General features: G+C 47.2%; 1 protein-coding gene across 1 annotated transcript in view; it reads left to right on the top strand.

Moving 5' to 3' along the window:
- Positions 1–23,566, top strand: part of COL20A1 (collagen type XX alpha 1 chain) — a 76,992-nt gene that overhangs the window by 21,062 nt on the left and 32,364 nt on the right. Inside the window, exons 10-19 of the mRNA XM_014609765.3 lie at positions 2,595–2,759; positions 7,084–7,229; positions 9,535–9,658; positions 10,482–10,621; positions 10,859–10,988; positions 13,463–13,605; positions 14,557–14,689; positions 19,650–19,792; positions 20,659–20,788; positions 21,286–21,342. Coding sequence (XP_014465251.2) covers positions 2,595–2,759; positions 7,084–7,229; positions 9,535–9,658; positions 10,482–10,621; positions 10,859–10,988; positions 13,463–13,605; positions 14,557–14,689; positions 19,650–19,792; positions 20,659–20,788; positions 21,286–21,342 — 1,311 coding nt within the window. The remainder of the gene's footprint in view (positions 1–2,594; positions 2,760–7,083; positions 7,230–9,534; positions 9,659–10,481; positions 10,622–10,858; positions 10,989–13,462; positions 13,606–14,556; positions 14,690–19,649; positions 19,793–20,658; positions 20,789–21,285; positions 21,343–23,566) is intronic.

Raw genomic sequence — 23,566 nt, 5'->3', positions numbered from 1 at the left:
GTGCCTGTAACGAAGGAGGGCTTGGAGATGCTGAGCACACCAAGCCCTCATTGTCAGGGGAGTGGGAAGCAGGGCCAAGCCGGTGGCACGTCCAGGAGGATCTGATTCAGTTCCTGAGTTTGCATATCTTGCATGGCCTTGGACTAGTCACTTGGTATTGTTATGTCTCCATTCCCTTAGATCTGAAGAACCCCTGCCTCACTGAAGTTGTGAGCAAAGAGACATCTGGGATGGCAAGGAGCTTGGATGTTGATGCTTTAGAGATCAGCGCCAAATAAATAGGGGCCCTGCATCTGGGGTGCCTGCTCTTGCAACCAGCCTCAAGGGATCCTGGTGTCCCGGGGAGATGGTCCTAGCTTCACACGATGGGGGAATGGAAGGCAAGGTCTCTTTTCCCCTGGGAGCTTCCCCAAGTCAACTAGCTGTTGAGTGTGCTACAGCACTAGTGCTGCTTCAGTAACTAGGGTACATCAGTGCAAATCTTAAAACATTGAAAGCCACCAAACGGTGCCACCGCTTTGTCCTGAGGACCAAACTCAAGGCTGATCTGACCGCAAAGGCTTTCAGCACTAAACTGGTCTTATTTTCTTACCAAATTCTTCACACCAGCTAGCAGTGGTACTGCACCCATCAGGTACTGCACCATCTTCCTCCTACCATTGCACCCCGACGAGCTAAATTCTTCACTTCTTGACCGGAGGCAAATAATGCAGGAAATGGCAGAGATCAGGTGAAAGGAGCAAAGGCCAGAAGGAAGATTTTTGTGGAATTGAGTTGCTCTCCCAAGATATGTCCGTCCTTGTCTTTCCCCATCTCCTGGGCTTCCCGGGGGTCATTGAGTAGTGACCTGCGTTGTGCACAGGGATTGTTGTGTGTTGATACCAGTGATGGAGACACTGTCCCAGCACCCAAATCGGACCCAGGACGGGTTTATGGAAGCAATGGCATATCTGTATCCCAGGACTGATAGACTCAGTCATAGCCTCTTGTCTTATTCATCTGCCAGATGAGGATATATTTGTACTCCTTCATGGTGAAGCGATAGGAATGAATGCTTGTCCAGAGCTCCACGAGGATGTAAGCAAGATGCAGCCAGGGATGCAAAGTATTAATATTATGACACGAACATGTCTAATGAGCTGCATAGATGTGTGCTTCACTCTTTCTTCTTTGCCTTTGTCTCCTATCTGGCACTATTTGTATTTCCCTACAGGCCCCCTGGGTTTAATTTGTCATGAGAAGGACATGTAAGGCACGGCTGGATAATGATGAGAAGCTGCCTCCTGAGGCTAAGTAATAAGGTTGCTGAACAAGTAAGAAGAGTGTTCTTTTAGGGATTTGTCTACACAGGGACATCTGGGAACGTTAATCTGAATTAACTAAAATTAGGAATCAAAGTGGATTACTTAAACTGCAGTCCCCCTCGGACAATCTTGTTAAGTATTAGACTTGCTTCAATTTAGTTTAGCTTAATTTACCTCCAAATGAATGAAGATAAACCAAATTAAGGCCATTTAAAATCCCATATACATGTGTCCGCAGAGGGCACCTACAGAAGAGTGCAGCGTGGGTTATTAATCCACTTTAAAAGTTCATTCGGATTTAATTTTGCTGAGTGTCACTGTGTAAACGCGCTCTTCACCTCCCTGAATAACATGGCGAGGAGTTATGGAGGTGGATCCCAGGTCAAGCTGGGGCCCAGCTCAAGCCTGGCTCTTTCCCAACATGCAGGAAGGCTTAAGTCCAAGGTTCTGGTTTGATCTTATTTCTAGGCCTGCCAGAGTTGGGAAATATGTGTATGATGTTTGAGATCATGCAAGATCCTTTTTGGTGCTTGCTCCTTTATGCCTGTTACCCAAAGGACATCTCAAGGAAGCATTACTCCCAGAGAACTGCAGACCAGTGGCCACATCCCTTCTGGACATCCCTTGGAGCAGCTGCACTGATTTCTTTGGGCATGCGCTAGACCTCACCTGAGGATTTCTGTCTCTTTAATGTGCCAGGAGGCATTTGAAGGGCCATAAGAAGTGGAGCTGATTCCCCACTCTCCTGAACCTGGTGTGATCATTGACCTCTGTGAGCAGTGAATGTAATGAAGGAGGAAGACATGACCCATGCTGCTGAAGAGCAATGCAATATCACGATGGACAACAGATCCCCGGTGGGACAAGCTGGTGCCCTGCAAATAACAGACAATTATTTCTGCATTCATGGATGTCCACCTCGGTGGTGTTTGTCCTTTAGTGTAACAATATCATCCTCCTACCTAGTGCTGCCAGGTGCAACGTGATGGAGGGGGAATACGGTGAGCGTTCACCAGGATCACTCTAGGCCACCGAAGAAAGACCCTTGACTCTGCAGAGTTAAAAAACAGTCCAGATGTGCTTCTTCTGGTCTGGATTGTAGACAAGCCTTGGGGACACTGCAGAACAGTCCCCTCCATGGGGATGGCCAGGCCACATGGCCACCAGACGAGCACAGTCATTGCAGTTGTGTCCGGTCCCTGCTGAGGGTGCAATGGTAGGAGGAAGACCTATCTGTAGCATTACCCAGGAGGTCTCCATTGACTTGCTGTCTGCACTTTGTGTTTGCAGGGGTGAAAAATGCAGATGAGGCAGAGTTGAGGCAGGTGGCCTCGGAGCCCTTGGAGCTCACGGTGTACAACGTGCTGGATTTCCCTCTGCTCGGCTCACTGGTCAGCAGGCTCACCCAGGTCCTGTGCAGCAGGATCAAAGAGAGGAGCAAGAGTGAAAACACAGGTGAGGTGAAGCCTCCTTTGCCCTTCAGCCCCACTCGCTGTCTGTGTTCCCTGCCATGGCTCAACTCTTCTTCCTTGGCCATGGGTTGGTTCCCCTCATTGAAATGCTCTGCATTTGGAAAGCACCTAGCACTCAGGAGGTAGTACTGCAAGGACATAATAGTCACAATAAACCGTCGGGGAGGAGAAAAAGAAGATTTCTCCCTCCAGTTGTATACTTTGTGAAGGCAGGATAAATGCATCCTCCTTCCTGGACCTCCTCTGGGATGTACTACTGCCTCCCGAGTGCATTGCTGAGACGTCAGAAGAAACAAGGGATCTGCTGATGAACACAATGGGCTTTTAAAGGGTTCTTGGAGAGAGGGACTGCAGGAGTATTAAGGTTGAACCTATCTCCAACCATAATTTAAACTGTGCATCTGCAGGGGATATGCAAGTAAAAAACACTTGTGGGGGTTGTGGTTGGTGCCGCGAACTAGGGATCAAAGACCAAATGGTAAGCTGGATGCCCAGGAATATACACACAGCCCTCCTCCTTCCCTGCACAAAGTTATAATCTTTTCTCCCTCTTCTTTTTTTCTCATCGTTTTTCATATGCAGAATGGGAGCATCTAACTTTTGAACACAGCTTTATTCAAGTGGATTTGAAATTCCAGCAAAATAAATTGACTCATCTCTATTAATCCATACTTGTTTGATATAATTAAGGCAGACGCAAGTTAGCCCCGAGAAAATGGGCTGCTTTTTAAAATTATGTTTGCTTGTTCAATTTCTCTAACTCTTTGGAACTGGCAAAGGCCTGGGCCATCTGTTGAATCAATGGCAATGATTCACGCTGAGATTTAAAATAAGTTGCCAGCATCCTACAAGATACACAGTTTGTTCTCAGCGGAGTATTTATATTCTTCCCCATGCCCAACTTTGCAGAGTTGATCTCATGGGTGGCTGGCTGGATCATTTTCCATACTTTTGAGGGAAGAAGTCTGTAACTTGGTTAGAACATATCACTAATTTATGAGCTAGAAAGTATACATGGGCAGAAAAGGCATTGTGAGACGGTAACCACATTCTGGCTTCTTAGGCAGTCCCGTGAAATTTGCCCCTGCTCATGCAGGACCCCATTTGAACCCCCTGACCTTTATACATCAGAAGTGACCTCCAGAAGCATGCGTCTTACCTGGAGTCCTCCCCTAAGGCAACCAAAGAAATACAGGATTGTCTATTATCCTTCCAGGGTGGAAGCCCCAATCAGGTACATCAGCTCGTGACTTGATATATGAGCTAGCTGGATCTACCGCACAATGGCTTAACATTTCAGTAGACTCTTGGGGAGACCTCTCAAAGACATGAAAAGTAGTTATGCATCCAATTATCACTGGAAATCAATAGGGGGGAAGATGCTTAATGTAGGCTGGCTGAAAGTAGTGGGTGCAGCAATCTCTTCATCTCACCGAATGCAACAAGTTAATGAGACAAAGCAATAAGAAATCAATGAATCAATGCTTTGTCTCATTATTCATTGATTTCTTATTGCTTTGTCTCATTAGTCATTAATACACTAAGAAATCAATGAATGTATTCATTAATAAAACCCCCTGAATAGAAACCACCTAACTGGCTAGCTACAAGCCTTGCTTTGCCCTTGGTCACACTCATACTAGTTTTGCCTCTTCCCAGCTCCTCTGTTTTGCTCTGTTCACTCACTTGCAAGCTCTCTCTTTTTAATGAGAAGTTTATCGTGACAGGCCCCTTCCCTTCATTGCTGTCTGTTCAGCATCCCGCAGATAATGAACTGATGATAATTTGCTACAAGCCTGAAATGTTTGGATCCTCGCTTACGGTGGCACGGAGAGATGCTGCTTCTGTTTCTTTTGAATAACACAACTGGCTTCAATGGAGCTGGATAGACTTTTGCCCAGGAAGCATATTCCCTCCTCAGTTTTGCCCTTAGATATTAATTTGGCCTGACAGCCCTGACTTGTGATTCCCTGAATAACTGCCAGGCTCTTTTGGCATGTTCCTTCTGTTAATAGGATTTTCTGCGACTGCTCATTCTCTAGGCGCTGGGAGGAGAGAGGTTCCCAGCCTCTTGGCCCGTAGTCTCACTCCTCGCTCGGTGTTTGCTCAGAGCTTTGTCTTCTGGTGTACTGCCATGGCAATGTTTTTAAGGTCAGGGTTATATTTGATTTTCTTCTTCTTTTATTTCCATTCCAGCAGCAAGCGGGCTGATATGACTAATCTGAGTAACCCAGCCACCTCTCGGCAGCGGCTGATGTCACCAGTGTCCCCTAAAGCAAGAGCCAGTGACTCATGGTAGAGAGAGACCGTAAATTAGAAAAGCAGACCAAAAAGCTGTGATTTGGTTTCTGTTGGCTTCAGTGGGGACAGAATTGGCTGAAGCCTCTCTTTTAAACCATATTTTGAAGACTTTTTACTGCTTTTTTTCCCTGGGGGGTGGTAGAATTGCCTCTGCAGTGACGATGGCTAGTAGGGGGTTTTGAACAGCCTCAGCCAAGTGGCAATTGGTGTTGTGGGTGCTGGTGTCGGTTTGATTTGCTTTCTCAGCTCTAAAGTAAATGATGTCCTTACTCTTTATGTCTTCAGGTTGGTCTAGATGGGGCAGCCTCCTCTTCGCGGCTTGTCAACTTGACTTTGCACGCAGAATATCTGGTCTCCGTGTTTCCTCTTTATGAGAATGTGGTTAGAGATGGGTTGAGAGGCATCACCTCGACATGAAGGTTGTGAGTGGAAAGCTAGGTGGATGTGCTAATGTATGTTAGCCGGGTCCTTTTTTCCCCCCAGAAATGCCAGTATCTTCCTTGGATTTGATCACTGGGTCTTCATTGATTCCAAGCAAATCTCTCTCCAACTTTTAGCCCTTTTGCATCTCCATTTTTTCATCCCATGCTCCCATTCCCACTGCATCCTACATCCCTGTCTGGAGCCCATATTTTGACTTGCATTTTGCCTTCCCCTGTGTTGAGCATCCTTTCTCTTCTGATGCACCAAACATCTTCGCTCTCCTCCTTGCAAACAACGTCTTCCTGGGTTGATCTCTTCAGGCACAGTGCCTCAGCTAAAATTGGTCAGGAAAACTTCATTAGGACAGTTTTCTATTTAATGTTGATGTCTTGGGGAAAATGCTCCCTGAAGTCAAAGGGAATGTCATCTAACTAAGAGCGGAATAAAGACCGCAGGAATTTCGTTTCAGTAAATTTAAGTAGAGATGATGCTTGACTGCAAAAAAGAATGAGCTTCCTTTTGGGGAGTAAATTAGCTATTTAGTTTTCTGGCAAGAAGAAGCAACGTTACCTAAACACATTGGATTTAACTTTAAGCTTTCTGTTGGCTCTTTTTTTTTTTTTAATTATGTTTATCTTAATTAAATCTATGAATTAATCTATTGTTATCTTTATCCTATGCTCTGAATGCTTGTCTGTTTCTGGGCTACAGCGTGCTAAGACATAAGAGAATGACATCCCCTCTCAAGGGAATTTTGTGGCATCGAGTGCTTGGAAATGAGGAGCTCATCTCCCCTCCAAGTCTTCTTTTAAGGTTTCTTTAGGCTTGTGCACCTGTTGCTACTCTGATTTTAAAAGGTTCAAACTTTGTGGTGTTCCCATGCTATGTGATAATTGAAACAAGCCACAGAAAAGGCAGCGTGAAGGTAATTAGCTGGGGAGTGGGTGTTATGAGACCTGCTCAATGCCAGATCTGTAGAAGATAGGAGCTGCTGCAGTCCACACCTGTCACGGCGCCTTGACTTCAGACCTCAGGTAACAGCAGCTCATGCTTTTAGCTCTGGAGTTTGCAGGATTGATTCCCCATGGATCAGCCAAGAGGCAACCACCGCCCCAACACAGAGCACCAACATGTAAGACCAGAGACGCAGTAGGGAGCACTAGGAGGTATTCAAGCCCTGTGGTCAGCTACATAGACAATGGTCTCAGACCACCAATTATCTACCCTGATGCCTGCCCAAGGATCCCAAGTCTTGATACCTTTTTGCACACTTTGAGCTCCTGCTCCTGCACAAGATAGCACTAATGAATTTTTGTCCGGGCCAAAGAGTTGGCATTTAACAGGTCCCAGGGCAAGGACACATCATGTCTGGTCTCGGCATGTCTCTTTACTCCAGATGTTAAAAACTTCCCATTTCCAAAGAATCAGGCCTCTATTAGCCGCTATTCTATTATACCTATATCCTCTCCTAAAATACTTTCTTTCTGTTTTGCTGTAGTACCGCTTTGATTGATGTCGCTGACTCTTCGGGGAGAGAGTTAACTGCTTCTGGTAAAACTTTCTGTCCTGTTTTTTCCCTTCAGTACCATTGCCTCCTCCTGTTTCCTTGAGAGCATCCGAGGTGACCCACAACAGTATAAAACTAAGCTGGCAGCCGGCAGATGGAGCTACTCAGTACCTGGTGCTCTGTTCAGCAGGACTCAAAGGAGCAGAGGACGATACAAAAGAGGTATAGTTCAATAGAGTGCCAACGAGTCCTTTTGCTATCCCTGGGGGTATGCACAGAAACAGAGGACCCAGATTGCAGCCCTAGGCAGCTCTGGAAAGGCTTAGATGAGAAATAAAATGAAAGATGAAGGAGCAGATTAGTGTAGTGCTGACTCTGGGAGAGTCTGGATGTAGGTACAAGCCTCCCCGCTGGCCTGCGTAGCTACAAAAAACTGAAGGTAAACCCCACTGCTCAACAGCCCCTGGCATCCAGGAAAGATTTAGGCTAGAGCGACATCCTGTGCATTGAGCCTATAGTTATTAATAATATCTGCCTCTTCTAGTACTTATCAGATACAGTTGAAAGCACTTTATAAAGGGGGCCAAACATCACTATGCCTATTTTACTGGTGGGGAAACTGAGGCACAGGGGGACAAGTGATTTGCTGGAGGCTATTTGCAGCACCAGGAAGCGAGCCCATGCTCCAGCCACTAGACAATACGAAAATAACATCATTTTTATTTTGCTCTTCGAAAATAAATTGCAAACTTGCCAATATTTTGGGCTGTCTGTACAAACACTGCCTGCCTCTCTGGCACTGCATAAACACGAGCGAATCCCATACAGTTGAATAAAGAGGGGGAGAAAAGGGCTCTCAGGTTATCTAACCCAGTGTAAATTTTTAATGAATTATTCCAAGCCTCTGTGCAACAAAGCTCTGAGCATCTGACATATAATCGAAGAGCCTGGCTGCTTCCTTGCCTGCTGTTGAGAAGATGCTTGGGATAGTGACCAAATGTAAGGTGGGGAGACTCTGCCGCTCATGCTCTCTGTCCAGCTTTGGGCAGGTGGTGCAATCTGTCTGCTTCACCGTCCCCATCTGAGAGCATGGGGTTAATAATCCTTGCAGCCCATGTTAGGAAGCTTGTGTAGCTGATGCTCATCCTCCCCTTTGGTAAGGCTTCCCATTGTAGTAATGACTACCGTATTGTCTTGAAAAGCTCCCAGAGCATTTCTAAGATGCCCTGCAAGAAGCAGCGTTGTGAGACATGCCTGGGAGCCCCGTGCAGTTCAGCTCTGTAGACAGTAGATGGTGGCAATCTGGCTGTAATGAGCTGGGTTTCTCTCCGATGGACTTATAACATGGGAAGGCCGAGGAAAAGCTGTCCTGCTGGCTCCCCGCGCGGGCATCTGTCAATGGGACCTCGCATCCTTTGCTTCAGACCCAAGTTCATTACCATGCTGCACAGCCCCGCCAGCTTCCCATCCCTTGTACTGTAAAGCATTTTCCATAACAAATGCTGACAACTGAAGCTGCTCCTGCTTTGTTCTCTGCAGCTGCTTATTGTGTCTCCTTTCCAGTCTTTGTTCTGCAATGCATGCCCTATTTTGGGAGCTGGCGGGCTGCGAGATTTGTCTGCTCTTGGAGAGTCTTAGGAACCGCTCGGCTAAACAACTTGATTTGAGAGAACCCATCTCATCCCCGTAATTGCTGCATTACAAGATATTTCTGTGCTGAGTATCTGCGAATGAAAGAGAGACTGATCGCTCGATGATGACGCCTTGTTTTTTACATGCAGACAGAATCAGATTTTGGGCAGCATCCCCCCCATGTGCGAGCCACCTGCGTGCCGAACCCTGCCTAGCCTGTTATGTTGTTACTGGTTTCTCTCTAGAGCTAGTCACACAAGCCCAAAGGCAAATAGCGGAATCATTTCTATACCAAAACACTTGTCACTGAAAAGGAGGTGTTATTTTTGGCCTAATAGCTTTACAGTTGTTGTTCTCCCAAACCCCAAAACTCATTTCAGCAGAGGGGAGAAACTATTCATTTTTCCTTTTGCAACCAAATTTGGAAATGATTCAGTAACATCAATATATGTTTTTAAAGGTTGCATGATAACTTTCTCAGGAGAAACAGGTTGTAGCCGTATTGGTCTGGAGGACAAGGCAATCAGGACTCGTAGCAATCTTTTATTAGATCTTGTATTAGATCTTTTTTCTAAAAGAAACCATTGTTGACCCATCCTATTTCTACCCATGTTCATCTTCAGCAAGCTTGACTGGTATTCAGGTCTGCTTAGCAGTGCTGCACAGGTCGAGGGAATTGGTGGGATATGGGGAGATGTATTCATTGTGTTTCATTCCTCCGGAGAGGTTGAAATGCCTCGATTTACTATGAGATGCCTGCCTGGCTGGTAAGGGCTGTTACTAGGATGCTCAGAGAGTTGCAAAGGGACCTTGGCCATAGCCTTTTGGGCTCTCCAGTCCTGCTTTGGTTTGCTGGTGGTGTGGGGAGCCAGCTTCACCGTTTATCCTGTGGCAGGTGAAGGTGGACCGGCCTGAGGTCCTGCTGGATGGACTGGCGCCCAGCACAGAGTACTCCATCGCAGTGTATGCGATGTACGGGGAAGATGCAAGCGATCCAGCCAGCATCCAGGAAACCACCTGTGAGTTCTTGCTCCCTGCACTCGGGGCGGGAGAGGCTTATCCACTGAGATGCTTCCCATATTGTTCACATAGCTTGTAAACGGGCTTGCTTTTCCCCGACTGACATTAAACATATGCGGTTTCCCAAGGGTCCCTGTAGGAGCAAGAGATGCATTTTCAATACCGGTGCCAGGACTGTGAATATGCTTCTATCCAGGCAAATTCTGAACAAAATGCAAGGTGTAAAAACTTCTTTACCTCCCAAGTCTCCAGTCTGGAATAGACGCCCCCCAGAAGTGGTGCAAGCACCTACTCTGGATACCTTCAAGGAAATGCCTGGATGCTCACCTTCCTGGGGTGATCGGACCCGCTTTGGGCATGGGCTCGCGAGGTCCCTTCCAGCCCGAATATCTATGAAATCTATGTGTAAAGACTGGCTCAAGAGCCAAATGCTTCTCTCATGTAGGGGGATGTTCACAACCAAAGTTTTGTGTCTGTGTGCCCTAATTATATGGCTTCTAATATCACACCCACTGTGGCATCTGAACACCTATTCCAGGGGCTTTGACCCACTCTACAACTAGTGTGAAAATTAGGATCAAGATCTGAGCTGCTTGCAAGTTTGAGGTCTTTGGATCTTGGGGTGGGTGGTGGGGTGGTCTGACCCTTCTCCATCCATATGCTAGACATCCTCGGAGGATATCACCCCATAGATAGGTGGAGCAGCATAGCCGGAGGCTACACATCCCATCCAGTGGGGAAGTCCACTTGTTAAGGGGGGTGTAGGAAGCAGCCAGTGTTTTTACCTTCATTTTCATACCCTTCTGATGACTGTCATTGCAGGGGCCTTAAGCCCCCCCAGGCACCTTGGTTTCTCAGAGATCAGCCACGGGTCTGTCCGGGTCAGCTGGGAAGGTGCGTCGCCTGATGTGAAAGCACACCGGGTCACCTATGTCTCCAGCCAAGGGAGCAACACTGGGGAGGTGAGTAGGCATCGCGGTGCTGCTCTAAAAGAAGGGCAGCAGTGCTGGAGGTTACCCCAATGGTGGAGTTACTCCTTACCTCCAGGGACCTGAGAGCAGAAGGTGGCTCGGTCTGTCTTAGTTCATCAGTTGTCTTTTCCCTTGTGCAAGGGCTTCAGGCCTGGATTGCCAGGGGGATGGGGAAGCAGGCTAGCTCCCTGCTGCGACTTGAACGCGGGTGTTTGTGTTTCATTGCAGGTCCGAGTTCCTAGTGGAGCATCCTCCACCACCCTGAAACCTCTGTCCTCTCTCACCCAGTATTTCATCAGCGTCAGGTCTGTTTACGATGAAGGTGACTCTTTCCCGCTCACCGGCAACGTTACCACGAGTAAGTCGGGTCAAGGCAGACTTTTGCAGCCATTGATCATAGTGCAGTGACCATCTGAATGGGGAATGCCACTTATAACCCAATCCTTTTTGGGGACATTTGGTCTATAGTGGAAATTTGTCCCCCACCCCGGCTGCGTGCCATCCTGAGGGAGGCAGTGGGACGGACGCGAAGGGAAGGTGGCTGCACTTCGGAGCGGAGCCGCTCCGAGACGGCTCATACGGAGCACGGAGATTTTTAAACGAGAGGGAAATGGTTCTCTTTCCTTCTTCCCTTTGCTTTCTCTCGCTCTCTGCCTCTCTCCAGGGGATTATGTAACCAGCAGAAATTATTAATTTTCCAGCAGCAAAGGAAACGCAGCGCTGGCTGCTCCCACAGGCAAGGTCCTTGGAAGTCTCCTGTTTGCAGTAGCTGGATGGTGTAGGACTTGTTAGCTTGGTTGATGCAAAACAGTGCATGCAGGCAGGAGACCCCCCAACACCCAAAGCTGTTTGGAGGAGAGATGCCACCTGTTCCCTTGCTCCCCCAGCCCTTGCCGCTCATCTCCCAGCCAGGCTGCAGCTACACTTGCATCTCTGGGCAGTGTGCAGGCAACGCTCTGCGGGGCTTAATGCAGTGCCATCAGGAGACTGGGCATGGGATATGAAGCCTTCTGCCTCTTGGAGATTAATAATAGCTCCCAGCAGCAATTCTCCCTCTTCTCCTCCCCTGGTGGGGCCGGGGGCTACCCACCTGCACTTTGCACTCTTGAGACTCTCACTGTGACATTTCCACCAGGCAAGGGTCCACGCCTGATTTGCTTGGTGATTTGTATGGGCCAATGGTGCCCAGTAGGTAGGTAAATACAACCCTCTTGTCTGCTCCCCTTTTGTGCTGGGGAAATAAAATAACACAGGGCATTTATAATAAAAAGTCCAATCCGTCAAGGGGGCTTCGTTGCTCTTCCACTTGTTTCTGTCTCTTCCACTCCCCATCCCTGCCATTGTAACTGCTGCCAATTGCTGTCCTTCTCCTTTTCTTCATTTCCCTTCTCTTCCTTGGTTTTCTGCCCCTCTTTTGGGTGGGTGCTTGGTCTCGCTGATACCTTCCCTGTGCCTGCCCACTTCTCCTCCTCTCTCCCCCACAGGTACTTCCCCCGTCAGCCCACTGAAATGTGTTTTTGCCCTTCCTAAACCTTCACCTTCCTCACTCAGGATTTTCTCCTGGTTTCCAATTCCCTGTGCTCATGCCCTTGCTATCCAGCTCGGCCTGCATCTTGCTTTGCTGCACGCAGGAGAGTTTGGCCTCTTGTATCTGGGTTGTTCTGTGGATGTGTCGTCTCCCTTGCATTTCCCAAGCAGCACAGCAGGACAGCAAACTGATAAAGATGACAGATAATATTTTCTGAGCAAAATTAAAATGCAGAAGAATCTTCTTCTACTTTCAGGCAAAACATGGGGCTGCTTTAACTCTTCCTATGCCTTATCCAAGGAGGTCAGCGCTACAGCTGGATAAATAAGTCATAACCGTTAATGTTATTCAGCAAATCCCCCCCTGCCTTCCCATGTGTGACTCACCCAGAAGCAGCCTGGGAGATTCTTGAATGCATTCATGATTTGAAATTATTCACGGATTTCACAGCCGACCCTTGTTGCTCTGTAGATGCAAAGGTTTGCCGTTTGCACTGTGGCTGAAAGCCATGCAGTATCTCTTCTGGCTCCTGACTGCCAACATCTTATGACAATGGCAGGGCAAAAGTTGAGTGCAAAACGTTCAAAAGCCCCTGTCCGGCCATGAGCAGTGCAGCCAGGGTCCGCTCACATCAAGCTCTTTGTAGAGTCCGGGGCCTAGCTTGCATTGTGAACAAATCTTTGTTATAGTGGCACCATTTCAAACTGGTGTTTGCGTGATTTTTTGCTTAAAATAGGCATATAGTCCTGGAAAATGATACCAAAAGTACTCAGTGCAAAACCCGAGCAAATATTTGTGGGATGGGGTGGGGGGTGGGGGGGGGTGAAATGCCTAGCCGTGTTACTTGAAGTCTCCCCGAATAACACCTTACTTATACCAGTGCCAGGACTTGTGTGAACACCCAGGAGCAATGAAGTTGAAACCAACCCATCCTAAATTATAACCGTGAAGATGAGAAGGAAACAGACCCTCTTGATTTCCTTGCCTTCTAGCCTGGGGTGTAGCACTCACCTCTTTGTCCTTGAAAACCCTTCCCAGCCTCTTCCCCCACCCAAGTGCCAGCACGGTAGCATTCCTTCTGCAAAATGAAATAATTATCCTTAATTAGCATTAAAAAAAATATTTTATCCCTGTCTATCTTGATGGGCTGCTGTAATCGGGGGGGGTCTGACAAAGTGAAAGACAGGCTGGTTGGAGCCAGCTGCTCCTTGAATGCTTTTCACCCTGACCATCTGCTCCACACCAGGGCTCTGACAAGACGGTGTCAGCTCCTGATCCTCAGCTTGTTTCCTTCTGTGTCTCAGCAAAAGTTCCTCCACCGAGCGCTGTGAAGGTTACCGAGCTCTCAGGAAACTATGTCCGTCTGCAATGGGAAGCGGCCGCGGCCTCCGATGTGGTCGTCTATCAGATTAAGTGGAATGTGCTTGGCGAGGCGAAATCTCAGGAGGTATGGTCCAGTGAACACCTGAGGTGGCGTGGGGCATGCTTATGATGAGCAGGCCGGGGCTGTGATGTTTTGATGATAAGCTTACCTTTTTATTCCTCTAAAAGAAACATGAAAATAGCATCAGACTATTGTTCCATGTGGCCAACCTACAACTGGCCTCTTGATAGCCTTGACCTGGAGTATTTTTGGGCATGCAATCACAATACCCAGTTGCAATTTTTTTACAGTTCAGTTCATGCATTTATTTCTTGGGGTCCCTCCCATGGCTAGTTGAGTCTCCTGTGGGATTGTATAAGGGAAAGAGTAGTTTGAAGTCTTTACCTGGAGTTTTAGCAACTTCTATTCAAGGGTTTTTTTTATTATTATTATTGAACCTCAAAATATGAGCTTGACTTATTCAGGGTCAACTTATAATTGGAACAATATGTTGTATGCTGGCATTGGGCTATGAGGGGTGCTCAATATACACATGGACTAGTGCTTTTGAAGCTGCTCCAGTTAATGTGCATGATATAAAATGCAGTCCATGTGGGAAGAAACAACGGGAATATGTCAAATGTGTTTCCTTTGTGCAAAGTAATTGAGGCTTCTTGAGTTTTGGGGTTGCAGCCCTTGTACCACAGTCTGTACAATGGGTTGCTGGGGTCAGAGTCCAGTTAGGAAGCTTTTGCCCCAATCTACTGTGGCTCAGCACCTGTAGAAACGTCGCAAAGAAGAGCCTTGATTGCAGGTGGAACATCTCATGTCTTCATACGTCTGCAAACACTCGGTTCCTTATGCAGAGAGGACGTGGGGCAAGCTATTGCAGGAGATCACCTTCTTTGTAGAAAGTGAGACTCTCCAGAGAAGTCTCCCTTGTCATGAAGGGACTTCAGCCTTTGCTGTTTTATTTCTTGCTCGATGCCCTTGCCTGGGTCCTCCATTTACAGACCTTTCTCTTGCATATCACAGCTCTCTGTTGCTGGCAATGTGGCCAATGCTGTTTTGCCAGGGCTGAAGAAGAACACAGAATACCAGATATCGATGTGGGCGTATTACAAGGATGGCGCACGAAGTGACACGGTCTCTATTCAGCACAGGACCAGTGAGTGATGAGTGCACGGGTCCTGTGGTTATAGGGGAGGGAATTGCCCAGGGGCTATCTAGTTGCAAGCCAGTCACTCAGGTGTGACCACTGCTGCATGTGAGGTATTGGGTTTGTGATTCTCAAAGGGCTCGCTGATTTTGGATGTCCACCTTTGGGCATCCTCAAGGGTCCCAAGTGTCTCCTCTCTGAAAGCCATGCCTTCTTCCTACCTTCCACTGAAGTGGGCTCCTGCTGCCGCAGATGATGTGCTGTAGGCTGGGACGTTGCAGATCTGCAGCTTGTGCACAAAAGCTGATTGCATTTGGTACCCTTGAAGCAGAGCACAGTCCTCTTTTCTGTTCCCTTCTCCCCACCCCCATTAGAGAATACACCATGTATTGGAGCAGATTGTCCCGACTTACCACGGGGTGTTTAATTTGCCGTGTCGACGTTGCTTAATGCACGTTGCTTGTTTATCAAATGCCGTCTATTAAGGAAGGTGCAAAATCTGGTGGGTGCCTAATTGCTGAGTCACTCTGCATTGGGGGCACTTACGTAAATGAGAACGAACCCTGCAGTCAAATGCTGCTTGGAGGAAGAAGCTAAATCTTGCTTTGCACGGAGGTTAAAAAAACCGGCATTCCCAAAGGTTCTCCTAATTAATACTCCCCACCTAATGGCTTTGCTGGCAGTGAAAGGAACACGATTCATTTAATATCCGCAGTCTCCTCCATCTCCTATTCCTCTGCCGCCTTAGTTCTCAACTTTATTTGCAGAGTAAACTTGTTTAGCTACCATATTGTGTTTTCTGAGTTGATGAAGATCAGAGTAAATGGCTGTCTTGGAATCGAAAGCCCTGGTTTTATTAATAATGAATAATAATGATAATAACAACATGTTCTTGCAGAACGCTGCCCTAGCTGCGCCTTAAAATGCTGCACAGCAAAAAGGGGAATCAATGCAACAGATGCAGTGCACCATAATGGTCTATAAGACAAAGGGACAATTATAGCTAGTTAGAGGCTTCATCAAACAGTTGGATATGTTTTGAAGCTTGAGTAGTAAAATAACAGAGCAGATCCACATCATACAGACCACTGCAAATGCTCCATGTTGTGGCTTTTGGTGTCAGGCTTCAACAAGAGGCTAAGGACATTGCTGAGCCTGTATTTCCTATTCCTTGCTGAAGAGGCTTGTGGTCTCACTGGCTGGAAAATGGCTCAGGCCATGGGTGTCCTGGTGATGAAAGTGCTAGGCAAGGCGGACACAGGTTTTGGGCTTCAAACTGAACCAGGAAAAGCTTCTTTGGAAGAAAAAAATTAGATTATTTCCATGGTTTTGCTCCATTTTTATAACCAAAGTCTGGAGGCTGAGGCTAGGGACAGACATGACATACAAAATGGTTTAAGTGATCAGAAGCCGGTTTAAACCTGTAACAGAACAGATGTTCAATGCACATAAGCCCACATGAACATGGCTAAAACTGGTTTGAGATACACCTGGTTGAATGTAGTATCAGACTTAACTGATTTGGGTCAAACCAGTTTATGCAATGTCTGTCCCAGACCTGAGAAAGCACCAGCAATTCAGACAGTATGCAAGCTCTCTGCTGTATTTCATCTCTGCAAACTAGTGCCTGGTGCCAGAGCAAAGTGCAAAATGCAGTGGATATGGGGGATGGAAGGTGACTCCATTGCTGGTTTTTCTTTTCCCTTTCTTGTCAGCGTCCCTTTAAATTAGAAAAGTTTCAGCCATGAAGGTTGAGGCTTTTTTTAACTTTTTAAAATAGGGTTGTACGGAGAATCTTGCAAAAAACCACAGTACTTTAAGGGAAATCTTTGAAGGCAAACACAGCGGGGAACATCAGTAACACAAGCTCCCCTCAATCTCTGCTTCTCCCTTGAATATCCTCCCCTTGGAAAAAATCGAGTCAGTGAAATACCTGCCTCGGTGTGCTGGTTTTGTGAAGTGAACCTATATTCCTCCCTAACGGATGAGGTAAGAGCACTGAGTTCATCTTAATTAGGACCACATCCCAGCTCAACGCTCAGTCCAGGGGGACGTGGTTGTGTTTAGGGAAAGCTGGTTATGAGAAGTAGGATCCTTAATCACCCACTACTAAGCGTTACCTTCTGCTGTCGAGTTGGGCTGGGATTTGTTTTCAGTAAATTTGTTGGAAAGTGTGATTTCAGCTGCTCAGAACGACGCGGACATTGCACTTGAATTCATTGAATATCCCCTCTGGGGAAAGGGGGGGTGTTATCTTTGATGGTAGAGCCACAAAACACAGCCACAGACCCCATCCTGCCCCATAGCCAGTGGTTAGGACACTCACTAAAGATGCAGCACCCCCATTTAATTCCCTGCCCCCTGATGGGGTTTCCATACATCTTTCCAGCCTCCCAGTGAAGCCCCAAGACCACAGGGCTAGCAAACGTTTCTATATTTTCCAAACATAGGCTCTAGTTCAACTGTCCAGGTTTCCATCACTGCCAGGGTAAATTATATGGGCTGGGAACTGAATACAGATCAAAGCAGCTGAGATTCCCAGGCGCAGAGCCTGGATAGAAGTAGCAAGCTGCTGGTTGGTAAAGAAGGTGAAGACGACTTATGGTGAGGAGCAGAGATGTTGAGAAGAAGCCAGGCTATTTCTCAGCCAGGGCATTCACTGTGCACATAATAGTGATGGATTGGGTGAACCTAGGAGAGGATGTTTGAAATGGGCAGCGGTGCCTCTTAGCACAGAGAGGTCTCTGGGGCTTCACTGTTATCTGAGGATGTGTGGGTTTTATGATTAGCCCGAGGAGTCAGGCAGCCGGCAGCCCTGCTGTGGAGGAGGAAAGCTAGAGGGAGGTTTAGGGGCAGCACAGGACACTGGTGCAGATGGCACCGCTGTGCTGGAAGTACTGGTTTCCTCCTGGGCAACCTGGGAATGTGACCTTTCCCTTCTCTATCAGATCCATGCTGTCAACTTCTGCCAGGACCTGGGAGCTTTCAAACAGTCTCTCCTTGCAAGCCAGTCTCTTAAGGTTGCAAGACTAAGGGGAATCTGGGGTTCATCTTAGCTGAACGTCATGGTCAACACAGACCATAAACCTGGGAGAGATTCAGGATAGGCCAGGGTGTAATTGGAGGTATCTTGCATGCTGTAAAGCAGTGCTGTGAAGAGACAGCCAGACCCTTGGGTGACAGGCCACCTGGGCTAATCGACCCTGCGTCTCAGCAGAGCTCAGTCGTAGCCCATGCACTAATGCAAGCAAACAGCTTCCAGAGCCCGAGCAAACCCTTTCAGAGGTACTTGGGGTATCTCTGCCCAGCACTGCATTGTAGATGCATGTTGTAGGGCAGAAGTGGCCAACCTGTGGCACGGGTAGCCTCTGTGCATGACGCAGCCGCAGAAAGCCAAGCAGCAAACCGGGCAGGGAGTGCAAGGATGCAAGGCAGGGAGCAGAAAGCAGAGCAGCAGATCAGACGGGGAAGGGGATTGGAATGGCATTTGGGGTGTAGGGCTAATTTGTGGCTGCCCTAGGGGATAGTGCAACTGGAAGAGCGTGCTGCCACACACTGGTTTGCATGCATGGATTATTTTCACCCTTGATCTTACCCCAGGGCAGCTCTGCTGGCACTGACGTTGCAGGGAGCACTGGTGTGTGGACAAGGCTTTTTTTCCCTATATGAGATCTCTACTCCTGCCGGATGAACTTGCAATAAGGAAAGCATGGAGCACATATTGTTTGGACTCTGCTGGAACTCTTTAATCTTTTGAATAAAGATGAGCGGGGTCGGTTGCTTGCTTTTGGTTTTTTTTTATGTTTGGTTTATTTGGGTTTTTTTGGTTTGATTTCTATTTGCTTGGGAATTGAGCACCTGCCCTGGGCTCAGGCAGGCTGTTTCCCTGCCTCCCCCTCTGCCATGGAGCAAAGAGGCTTCAGTTCCTCTTTGCCTGCCTCACCTGGGGTTGGCGTGTAGCAACAGCTTTGAAGCTCGGTCAATCATTTTTTATTTGGTTTCGGCACCACCAAGCTTATCTGACCCAGAAAGTGGAAAGGGAATCAATGAGAATGCAAATGAGCTGCCACTTCATGCAAAGCATGTGCTAAGGTCGCATGGCTGGAAAGTGGGATTTTTATGCTGCAGACAAAGCTGGAGAGGAGCGAGCTCATGCCCTGGAAGCAGCCCTGTCCTTGCTTCTCCTCTCGGCTGAGCTGCCAATTTCTAGTCTCTCTTAGATTCCCTTTCCTTTCTTAGTACAACTCTCTTCCCTTCCTGGGTTTGAAGACCAGGCCCTATCTCTTTGGGTAGGGCAAGTAACCCTTTGGTAAAATGGGGGTGACCCCCTGTTTCTTCCTCGGGCCTCGTGCACTGTGTTGCCTTGTACCATGCAGCCCTGCCATCAATGTTATCCCCACGCTTGCAGTATGTCCACTATGATGCAAGTGCTAATTATTATTGTTGTTCTCTCTCCCAGTCTGGAAACTAGGGGCTTCACAGTTACCCTGCCCAGTAGGACTGGTGCTGATGCCGTAAGTCATTAACTCCCTGCCTTTGCCACTGTAGGACTGTCACTGAGAACAGGCTCTGCAATAGGAGCCATGCCCAACCGTGGTACGAAATGACTTTGTGAGATGCACAGGTGACACGAGGGAGGACTAGCTTCATCACATCATGCACTGCTTGGTCTATACTCCATGATATCCTTGATCCCATACACATGTTGGGGAAGCAGGGGATACACTAGTATATTTTTTATGCTCTGAGAAGTCCCTTCTCCTTTCCAAAGTGTTCCTCTTCCTTCTCTGCTGAGGCCTGTCTAAACTCCCAGGCAATGTCCTCTTCTCTTATATCTGCTCTCTCCTCCCCCCAGTCTCTACAATATCTCCATCTCTGTATACACCTCTGCTTATTACAGCAAAAGAGCAGGGAAGCAAGTACCAACGATCCGGACAGTGAATATCCCTCATCTTTGTTCCTGCTGCAGGTTCCAGGAATCCACCCACCAACCTGTTCATCGATTCAGAGACCACCAGCAGCCTGCAGATCCATTGGACACCCCCAGACGGCCGCATCCAGCACTACAGAGTGACCTATGCCCCCAAATCTGACGAGGGCGCTCGGGAAACAGTAAGTGCTTTGGAAGTCGGCTTCATGCCAGACGTAACTCCATTAAGGCCAGAGTTTTTGGGTTGTAGCCGTGTCTGTCTAAGGACAGGCTCTTTGAGTAGATGTGATGTCTTTAATTAGACCAGCTGAGTAGTTGGAAAAAAGTTCTTGGCCAACTTTCAGGTGGAGTCACCCTTCTTTAGGCATAGGGCGTCTCTGCTGCTCAGAGGCTACGTTACTGCAAGGAATTTGGTGCTCAGAAGTGACCCCGCTTCCTCTGAATGACTGACTAGGAAGAGGTTCTCCAGTTGTGTGTCTGACCCAAAGCCTTTTAGGCTCCTTTTTGGGTTTTCTGTATAAGACATCAGTAGAATTAATCTTGAAATCTCTCTTCTGAGCATCCCCTTTCCTCCCTAGACTGGAGCGATGGAGAATTAAGGACAAACGTACTACCCCTGCGACCTAGAGGGGTTGAACATTTATCTTTAATGCTTAGGTTCTCTGCTTGGCTCCAGAGAGACTGCAGGGTCATAAGGAAGTTTTAAAGTCCTCTGGACTTTAAAACATGTCCTATGAAGAACTACTCAGCACCTTGATCAGCCTGGATGACTGCCCTTCTGCCGGTCTGTAGGAAAAGGAAGCAAGTTCTCTGTCTTCTCCCTTTCGGCGGAAATTGGACACACAACAGCCCTTTGCACGGTTGAGAATCTTCTCCGATGACCTGAAGTGAATCCAAAGTGGATTCAGCAGGATACTGAGGATGGGGGATGTAGGGTGTTTCTGTAGTCTTGGATAGCTCGCATGCTTTGTGTTGTATCTGCATGTGAATAAAAGCCTAAACGAGAACCTTGCTTGAGCATAATCCATTCGTCTCCTCCCCGCTGCAGATAATAGCTTCTGGTAAAAGTAGCGGTGTGACCCTTCAGTCTCTGCTCCCCAGCACGGCATACAAGGTGATGGTTTCTGCCATCCATAACACAGGAGAGAGCGACACCGTGTCTACTACTGGCCACACTGGTAAGCAAATGGGCAGTCACTCCTTATCCCATATGCAGCTTTCCTTTTATCCCTACATCCCCACTGAGTGGTGCAATCGTTGTCCCCATTAGACGAGAAGGCCAAAAGCCTGGGGAAAGCAATGCTAACTGTTACGTGGCAGGGTCAGGCCGTGAGAAGTGCCAGGACTTTGTATGTGTGACCACACATCGTTCTTCAGACACTGAAACTAGGCCACAGAGTATTCAGGGTTAAAAATGATGTACCCAAAGGGACTTATGTCCCCTCTGCCCTTTTGCAAATATTAACCTCTTTGAAAAGGTGGGCAAGGGGAAGCCTAAAGGTGTTTGGGCTGGAACAAGGTGCCGCTCAAACAATATGCCCATCCAATATGGTGTTTTTGAGACATGACTGCCTTTGGAAAAGGCACAGGGAAGGCTCATTGGCCTTGAAGAATAGAGAGCCAAACATCCCAGTTCCAGGACCAGAACTCATGAATACATTGTTTTTTTTTCCAGCTTCTGCATTGACTAAATTCCCTTCAACACGAGGATTTCTTCCCTTCAAAATGGAGGGTAAGTCAGCCTTGCTCCAAGTGAAGTTCCCAAGCTTCCTCTTGTAGCAGTAAAAGTGCAGCATCTGGGTCGTTATTTTAAGCAGGATGGGGGATATATGTTATCTCTCCCCTGGTTGCAAGCAGTACAGGGGACATGAATCTGTCCAGCAAGAAGCAAAATACATGCAAAACCATCAGGCTTAGAGTCCCTTAAAGTGAGCTCCTAGCAATACTTTAAAGGCTCATGTTCATATGTACTCTGCTAAAATAGAGCAACAAATATATGTCAGAAATACTTTAAATTAAAGCCCCAAATAAAACGTGTTATTAAATTTAATGAGTGTATGCAGCTACATTTGCAAGCTACATGATGTAAAGCATGTTATCCAGTGAATTAAGAACAAATGTTATACAGCCGGGGATATAAAAAAGCGGTTATAAAGCAAATTATAGAATACAGATACTGTGGAAACAGCGTATGTAACTCTCCATTTGAAATGCTGCTAATAGAACTTCAGCTTTAATACTTATTAGGGAAAGTCTAGGGGGGGAAGCAGATTAACTGAGAAAATCATCATTTGTAGCAAACAAAAGAACACATCAGCCTAAATTTTCAAGTGGCTTATTGTTAAATTGCATATTGATTTGCATACTTAGACCGTAATGCAAATGTCCTGTGGAAGTTAAAATGGAAAATAACAGCCCATAAGGTTTATGAGTCACTCTGTGGAATTTAATAGCGAACCGTCTTTCCGATGGGGTTCAAAAAGCCAATAGAAAAGATAATAAATCCTATAGGGTTTTAAAGTTGTGCCTGTGACAGAAGTCCAGCTGACATGTAACAACACTGCAAGTGCTGTAAGAGTTGCTCTATAAGAATCTGAGAATATTGGTAGCTAACCTAGCTATTGGGAGACGCCATTGGAGGTTGCAGGATGCTTGTTGTACACCGTCAGGCTTGAATTCAAGAGGAGCTGTAGGAAGAACAAGGAGAGAAGAATCGCAAGGACTCATGAGCACACCCAAGCTCTCACACATGAAAGGATAGCTACCAGATGCCCTGGTGTAGCCAATTTAGAAGATGGTGATTTTTGCCCCACTTGGCTTAAAATGTTTGTCACTGTTGGGTAGCCTGCATCGCTCCTATATGGCAGCGGGCAATCATGTTTGGAAACACTCATGGCCTGCTCTACATCCCAGACCCAAAATACTGCAACTTTGAGTTCTTGCCTCACATCCTGGAGCACTGGGCGGGGGTGATGTCCTTGCTGAGGCTCTTGTAGTTGTGGTAACTGTACCTAAAAGACCAAGGGCCAAATGGTTAGAAACATAAGAACATAATAAGTTCCATACTGAGTCAGACCGGTGGTCCATCCAGCCCAGTTTGCTGTCTCCAAATATAGCAGGAATGGATGTTATGGAGAGAGGGCACTGAATCTGGTATCTTTAGAGTGATCTAACCCCTATTCACTATCCTTGGTATCCATCATTAGTGGTTTAGAGATGCCATAGGAGACATCTCCAACCTTTCTATTCAATACGAGTCAATAGATCATCTATCATCCATAAACGTATCCAGTCCCTTTCTGAACCTGGCTGTGCTATCTGCCTTCGCCACATCCTGTGGCAATGAAGTCCACAAGTATGCATTGGGTTAAAAACTATGCGTTGGCTTGGAGGATGTGTCCAAGCTGTGCCTTGCTCCATCTGGGAGCTGGCAGATTAGAGGGCTATAAAACAGCATGCAGGTTCTTGCAAAGCAGAGGTGAGTGGTGAAGGATTGGCCAGGGAGGGTCCATAAGCACGGGCTGGATCGAAGGAGTTAGTCCTCCTATGGAGTCCAGATGGAAAATGGTTAAACACCTGCTCAGCCAGCAGGCATATAACCTGTCAAATTGTTTTAGGTGTCCTCTGACATGCTTTGGTTCTCAATAAGTGATAGAAGAAGAAAGCTGTGTATTTGCTACTTACTGCTGCAGTGGCCTCAAAGCAAACAGAATTGCAAGGTGTAGAAATGAATTTATTGAGAAAACCACAGTTGGTACATAGGACCTACCACCCAGCTCCCAGTTTGAGTGGAAGAGCTGAATGATGCCATCCTGATAGAGAGGTGGTGGCCCAAGACCTACCGAGGGGTGAGCAGTGTAGATCATCCAGGGATGGGGCTGATTTGGTTGGAATCCTATCAGCTTTCTGTGGCTCCCCTATTGCTTTTAGTCTTGATTCAATGGGAATCTCCCAAG

Source organism: Alligator mississippiensis, chromosome 9, assembly GCF_030867095.1.
Source record: "Alligator mississippiensis isolate rAllMis1 chromosome 9, rAllMis1, whole genome shotgun sequence".
Lineage (NCBI taxonomy): Eukaryota > Metazoa > Chordata > Crocodylia > Alligatoridae > Alligator > Alligator mississippiensis.
This window is presented reverse-complemented; position numbering and strand designations above follow the sequence as displayed.